Here is an 8,299-nt window from a genome sequence, read left to right as displayed (position 1 = left end):
AAGCCCTTCACCATCATTAACTACTTCCATTCCGCAGCGCTGTGGAACGATGCTTCGGATCACAGTGAATTCGGCGAGAGGGCGTGGCCTTCGTGACTGAGGCCGGAGGTTGGCCAATGACATCTTTGGGGCGTGCCAAATGATACCTATGAGCGGTGTTAGACGCTAGTGACGTAATGTGGGCGGGCTTTAGTGTTGGCAGGCGGCTCCCGGACTTGGGCATTAGACGAGGTGATAGTGGGCACGATGTGGCACGTCTTGGCCGCCGGATTTCTCTTCTTCCCCGGACTTTACCAGCTATGTAACCGCTGTGCCCGCAGGGTCCTGCCGGGGTGGGTAGAGGCGGAATACTCGCTCTTCAGCTCCAGGTAAGGGACTGTGACGAAACATCTGTCTCCCCAGTGGCTACACATCTGGAGCTTGTAATGTTATTCAGCTGGGACTTGGAAGAGATGGAGGAGGGCCTGTCACACTGCTGCTCATCACCCCCAGCATCCTGCTTCATTTCCCAGGACACAGCGCTGCACACATACCCACATAACTCAGAATGTTCATCCGTGTACACCACCTGTACGTCAAGTTCATTCATGTATGCCGCCTGTATGTCACCTTCATTCATATACACCGCCTGTACGTTACGTTCATTCATATACACCGCCTGTACGTTACGTTCATTCATATACACCGCCTGTACGTTACGTTCATTCATATACACCGCCTGTATGTTACGTTCATTCATATACACCGCCTGTACGTTACGTTCATTCATATACACCGCCTGTACGTTACGTTCATTCATATACACCGCCTGTACGTCACGTTCATTCATATACACTATCTGTATGTCACATTCATTCATATACACTGCCTGTACGTCACGTTCATTCATATACACCGCCTGTACGTCACGTTCATTCATGTATGCCGCCTGTATGTCACATTCATTCATATACACCGCCTGTACGTTACGTTCATTCATATACACCGCCTGTACGTTACGTTCATTCATATACACCACCTGTACGTCACGTTCATTCATATACACTATCTGTATGTCACATTCATTCATATACACTATCTGTATGTCACATTCATTCATATACACTGCCTGTACGTCACGTTCATTCATATACACCGCCTGTACGTCACGTTCATTCATATACACCGCCTGTATGTCAAGTTCATTCATGTATGCCGCCTGTATGTCACATTCATTCATATACACCGCCTGTACGTTACGTTCATTCATATACACCGCCTGTACGTTACGTTCTTTCATATACACCGCCTGTACGTCATGTTCATTCATATGCACCGCCTGTACGTCACGTTCATTCATATGCACCGCCTGTACGTCACGTTCATTCATATACACCGCCTGTACGTCACGTTCATTCATATACACCGCCTGTACGTCACGTTCATTCATATACACCGCCTGTACGTCACGTTCATTCAGATACACCGCCTGTACGTTACGTTCATTCATATACACCGCCTGTACGTTACGTTCATTCATATACACCGCCTGTACATCACGTTCATTCATATACACCGCCTGAACGTCACCTTCATTCATATACACTGCCTGTACGTCACGTTCATTTATATACACCATCTATACGTTACGTTCATTCATATACACCGCCTGTACGTTAAGTTCATTCATATACACCGCCTGTAGGTCACGTTGATTCATATACACTGCCTGTATGTTACGTTTAGGGATGTCCCGATACCATTTTTTTAAGACTGAGTACGAATACCGATACTTTTATTTAAGTACTCACCGATGCCAATTACCGATACTAATTTTAACAATAAAATACACACACATGTATTTTCTGACCACTGACCAACCAAAAGGCCCAAAAACAGAACTATAACATTCCAAGGAGACATTATACTGTATGGGGGCCACAAAGAGACGTTATACTGTATGGGGGCAGCCACAAGGAGACGTTATACTGTATGGGGGCAGCCACAAGGAGACGTTATACTGTATGGGGTCAGCCACAAGGAGACATTATACTGTATGGGGCAGCCACAAGGAGACGTTATACTGTATGGGGTCAGCCACAAAGAGACGTTATACTGTATAGGGGCAGCCACAAGGAGACGTTATACTGTATGGGGTCAGCCACAAAGAGACGTTATAATGTATGGGGGCAGCCACAAGGAGACGTTATACTGTATGGGGGCAGCCACAAGGAGACGTTACACTGTATGGGGGCAGCCACAAGGAGACGTTATACTGTATGGGGTCAGCCACAAAGAGATGTTATACTGTATGGGGGCAGCCACAAGGAGACGTTACACTGTATGGGGGCAGCCACAAGGAGACGTTATACTGTATGGGATCAGCCACAAGGAGACATTATACTGTATAGGGGCAGCCACAAGGAGACGTTATACTGTATGGGGCAGCCACAAGGAGACGTTATACTGTATGGGGTCAGCCACAAAGAGACGTTATACTGTATAGGGGCAGCCACAAGGAGACGTTATACTGTATGGGGTCAGCCACAAAGAGACGTTATACTGTATGGGGGCAGCCACAAGGAGACGTTATACTGTATGGGGGCAGCCACAAGGAGATGTTATACTGTATGGGGGCAGCCACAAGGAGACGTTACACTGTATGGGGGCAGCCACAAGGAGACGTTATACTGTATGGGGTCCGCCACAAAGAGACGTTATACTGTATGGGGGCAGCGACAAGGAGACGTTATACTGTATGGGGGCAACCACAAGGAGACGTTATACTGTATGGGGGCAGCCACAAGGAGACGTTACACTGTATGGGGTCAGCCACAAGGAGACATTATACTGTATGGGGGGCAGCTACAAGGAGATGTTATACTGTATGGGGCGGCCACAAGGAGACGTTACACTGTATGGGGGCAGCCACAAGGAGACGTTACACTGTATGGGGGGCAGCTACAAGGAGACATTATACTGTATGGGGGGCAGCTACAAGGAGATGTTATACTGTATGGGGCGGCCACAAGGAGACGTTATACTGTATGGGGCGGCCACAAGGAGACGTTACACTGTATGGGGGCAGCCACAAGGAGACGTTACACTGTATGGGGGCAGCCACAAGGAGACGTTACACTGTATGGGGGCAGCCACAAGGAGACGTTATACTGTATGGGGGCAGCCACAAGGAGACGTTATACTGTATGGGGGCAGCCACAAGGAGACGTTCCACTGTATGGGGTCAGCCACAAGGAGACATTATACTGTATGGGTGGCAGCTACAAGGAGACATTATACTGTATGGGGGGCAGCTACAAGGAGATGTTATACTGTATGGGGGCAGCCACAAGGAGACGTTACACTGTATGGGGGCAGCCACAAGGAGACGTTCCACTGTATGGGGTCAGCCACAAGGAGACATTATACTGTATGGGGGGCAGCTACAAGGAGACATTATACTGTATGGGGGGCAGCTACAAGGAGATGTTATACTGTATGGGGCGGCCACAAGGAGACGTTATACTGTATGGGGCGGCCACAAGGAGACGTTACACTGTATGGGGGCAGCCACAAGGAGACGTTACACTGTATGGGGGCAGCCACAAGGAGACGTTATACTGTATGGGGGCAGCCACAAGGAGACGTTACACTGTATGGGGGCAGCCACAAGGAGACGTTATACTGTATGGGGTCAGCCACAAGGAGACATTATACTGTATGGGGCAGCCACAAGGAGACGTTATACTGTATGGGGTCAGCCACAAAGAGACGTTATACTGTATAGGGGCAGCCACAAGGAGACGTTATACTGTATGGGGTCAGCCACAAAGAGACGTTATACTGTATGGGGGCAGCCACAAGGAGACGTTATACTGTATGGGGCAGCCACAAGGAGACGTTATACTGTATGGGGTCAGCCACAAGGAGACGTTACACTGTATGGGGGCAGCCACAAGGAGACGTTATACTGTATGGGGTCAGCCACAAGGAGACGTTACACTGTATGGGGGCAGCCACAAGGAGACGTTACACTGTATGGGGGCAGCCACAAGGAGACGTTATACTGTATGGGGGCAGCCACAAGGAGACGTTATACTGTATGGGGTCAGCCACAAGGAGACATTATACTGTATGGGGGGCAGCTACAAGGAGACATTATACTGTATGGGGGGCAGCTACAAGGAGATGTTATACTGTATGGGGCGGCCACAAGGAGACGTTATACTGTATGGGGCGGCCACAAGGAGACGTTACACTGTATGGGGGCAGCCACAAGGAGACGTTATACTGTATGGGGCGGCCACAAGGAGACGTTACACTGTATGGGGGCAGCCACAAGGAGACGTTACACTGTATGGGGGCAGCCACAAGGAGACGTTATACTGTATGGGGGCAGCCACAAGGAGACGTTACACTGTATGGGGGCAGCCACAAGGAGACGTTATACTGTATGGGGTCAGCCACAAGGAGACATTATACTGTATGGGGCAGCCACAAGGAGACGTTATACTGTATGGGGTCAGCCACAAGGAGACGTTATACTGTATAGGGGCAGCCACAAGGAGACGTTATACTGTATGGGGTCAGCCACAAAGAGACGTTATACTGTATGGGGGCAGCCACAAGGAGACGTTATACTGTATGGGGCAGCCACAAGGAGACGTTATACTGTATGGGGTCAGCCACAAGGAGACGTTACACTGTATGGGGGCAGCCACAAGGAGACGTTATACTGTATGGGGTCAGCCACAAGGAGACGTTACACTGTATGGGGGCAGCCACAAGGAGACGTTACACTGTATGGGGGCAGCCACAAGGAGACGTTATACTGTATGGGGGCAGCCACAAGGAGACGTTATACTGTATGGGGGCAGCCACAAGGAGACGTTATACTGTATGGGGGCAGCCACAAGGAGACGTTATACTGTATGGGGGCAGCCACAAGGAGACGTTACACTGTATGGGGGCAGCCACAAGGAGACGTTACACTGTATGGGGGCAGCCACAAGGAGACGTTATACTGTATGGGGGCAGCCACAAGGAGACGTTATACTGTATGGGGGCAGCCACAAGGAGACGTTACACTTTATGGGGCGGCCACAAGGAGACGTTATACTGTATGGGGTCAGCCACAAAGAGACGTTATACTGTATGGGGGCAGCGACAAGGAGACGTTACACTGTATGGGGGCAGCCACAAGGAGACGTTATACTGTATGGGGGCAGCCACAAGGAGACGTTATACTGTATGGGGGCAGCCACAAGGAGACGTTACACTGTATGGGGGCAGCCACAAGGAGACGTTCCACTGTATGGGGTCAGCCACAAGGAGACATTATACTGTATGGGGGGCAGCTACAAGGAGACATTATACTGTATGGGGGGCAGCTACAAGGAGATGTTATACTGTATGGGGCGGCCACAAGGAGACGTTATACTGTATGGGGCGGCCACAAGGAGACGTTATACTGTATGGGGTCAGCCACAAAGAGACGTTATACTGTATAGGGGCAGCCACAAGGAGACGTTATACTGTATGGGGTCAGCCACAAAGAGACGTTATACTGTATGGGGGCAGCCACAAGGAGACGTTATACTGTATGGGGGCAGCCACAAGGAGACGTTACACTGTATGGGGGCAGCCACAAGGAGACGTTATACTGTATGGGGTCAGCCACAAAGAGACGTTATACTGTATAGGGGCAGCGACAAGGAGACGTTATACTGTATGGGGGCAGCCACAAGGAGACGTTATACTGTATGGGGGCAGCCACAAGGAGACGTTACACTGTATGGGGTCAGCCACAAGGAGATATTATACTGTATGGGGGGCAGCTACAAGGAGATGTTATACTGTATGGGGCGGCCACAAGGAGACGTTACACTGTATGGGGGCAGCCACAAGGAGACGTTATACTGTATGGGGGCAGCCACAAGGAGACGTTATACTGTATGGGGGCAGCCACAAGGAGACGTTACACTGTATGGGGGGCAGCTACAAGGAGACATTATACTGTATGGGGGGCAGCTACAAGGAGATGTTATACTGTATGGGGCGGCCACAAGGAGACGTTATACTGTATGGGGCGGCCACAAGGAGACGTTATACTGTATGGGGGCAGCCACAAGGAGACGTTCCACTGTATGGGGTCAGCCACAAGGAGACATTATACTGTATGGGGGGCAGCTACAAGGAGACATTATACTGTATGGGGGGCAGCTACAAGGAAATGTTATACTGTATGGGGGCAGCCACAAGGAGACGTTACACTGTATGGGGGCAGCCACAAGGAGACGTTACACTGTATGGGGTCAGCCACAAGGAGACATTATACTGTATGGGGGGCAGCTACAAGGAGACATTATACTGTATGGGGGGCAGCTACAAGGAGATGTTATACTGTATGGGGGCAGCCACAAGGAGACGTTATACTGTATGGGGGCAGCTACAAGGAGACGTTACACTGTATGGGGGCAGCCACAAGGAGACGTTATACTGTATGGGGGCAGCCACAAGGAGACGTTATACTGTATGGGGCGGCCACAAGGAGACGTTACACTGTATGGGGGCAGCCACAAGGAGACGTTACACTGTATGGGGGCAGCCACAAGGAGACGTTATACTGTATGGGGGCAGCCACAAGGAGACGTTATACTGTATGGGGGCAGCCACAAGGAGACGTTATACTGTATGAGGGCAGCCACAAGGAGACGTTATACTGTATGGGGGCAGCCACAAGGAGACATTGTACTATATGGGGGCAGCCACAAGGAGACATTATACTGTATGGGGGCAACCACAAGGAGACGTTATACTGTATGGGGGCAGCCACAAGGAGACGTTATACTGTATGGGGCAGCCACAAGGAGACATTATACTGTATGGGGGCAGCCACAAGGAGACGTTATACTGTATGGAGGCAGCTACAAGGAGACGTTACAATGTATGGGGGCAGCCACAAGGAGACGTTATACTGTATGGGGGCAGCCACAAGGAGACGTTATACTGTATGGGGGCAGCCACAAGGAGACGTTACACTTTATGGGGCGGCCACAAGGAGACGTTATACTGTATGGGGTCAGCCACAAAGAGACGTTATACTGTATGGGGGCAGCGACAAGGAGACGTTATACTGTATGGGGGCAGCCACAAGGAGACGTTATACTGTATGGGGGCAGCCACAAGGAGACGTTACACTGTATGGGGTCAGCCACAAGGAGACATTATACTGTATGGGGGCCACAAGGAGACATTATACTGTATGGGGGCAGCCACAAGGAGACGTTATACTGTATGTGGCAGCCACAAGAAGACGTTACACTGTATGGGGGCAGCCACAAGGAGACGTTATACTGTATGGGGGCAGCCACAAGGAGACGTTATACTGTATGGGGGCAGCCACAAGGAGACGTTACACTGTATGGGGGCAGCCACAAGGAGACGTTACACTGTATGGGGTCAGCCACAAGGAGACATTATACTGTATGGGGGGCAGCTACAAGGAGACATTATACTGTATGGGGGGCAGCTACAAGGAGATGTTATACTGTATGGGGCGGCCACAAGGAGACGTCAACTGTATGGGGCGGCCACAAGGAGACGTTACACTGTATGGGGCGGCAACAAGGAGACGCTATACTGTATGGGGTCAGCCACAAGGAGACGTTATACTGTATGGGGGCAGCCACAAGGAGACGTTATACTGTATGGGGTCAGCCACAAGGAGACGTTATACTGTATGGGGGCAGCCACAAGGAGACGTTATACTGTATGGGGGCAGCCACAAGGAGACGTTATACTGTATGGGGGGCAGCCACAAGGAGACGTTATACTGTATGGGGGCAGCCACAAGGAGACGTTACACTTTATGGGGCGGCCACAAGGAGACGCTACTGTAAGGAGTCAGGACAGCAATTTTTGAAGCCCCTCCCCTCCTCAGTATAATAGTCTTGTGGCCATCATACAGTAATGTATATTTCTTCTTGCCCTAATGCCTGCTTTTAGAGATCAATGTGCAGCTTGCAGGCAGGAAGGGAAGGACCAGGGCCGTAGAAGACAGACACTATCACCTTTAGAGGGACTCGCTCCTGGCAAACACAGCTCTGCTGCAGTGAATGCAGTGGAGCAGACTGATGTAATTACAATGTATAGTTATTGCAGGGACTCAGAGAATCGTCTGAGAGTTTATTAGTTAAAAGAATCGAATGAGTCAGAGACTGTCACCGAGTCCCTGCCAGACTTCCTGCTCTGCTACATGCACCCTGTACACACACAGCTCCACTACATGCTATGCTAATAATGCCCCCCCTTCCCCCGG

The 8,299-nt window shown here is 50.5% G+C and overlaps 1 protein-coding gene across 1 annotated transcript in view; it reads left to right on the top strand.

The window, feature by feature from the left end:
* Positions 1 to 216: 216 nt before the first annotated feature.
* TLCD3A (TLC domain containing 3A) overlaps positions 217 to 8,299 on the top strand; it is a 53,284-nt gene continuing 45,201 nt past the window's right edge. The window contains exon 1 of the mRNA XM_040421947.1: positions 217 to 368. Within this exon, the coding sequence (XP_040277881.1) occupies positions 247 to 368 (122 nt within the window). The 5' untranslated portion in view covers positions 217 to 246. The remainder of the gene's footprint in view (positions 369 to 8,299) is intronic.

Source organism: Bufo bufo, chromosome 3 (genome assembly GCF_905171765.1).
Source record: "Bufo bufo chromosome 3, aBufBuf1.1, whole genome shotgun sequence".
NCBI lineage: Eukaryota > Metazoa > Chordata > Amphibia > Anura > Bufonidae > Bufo > Bufo bufo.
This window is presented reverse-complemented; position numbering and strand designations above follow the sequence as displayed.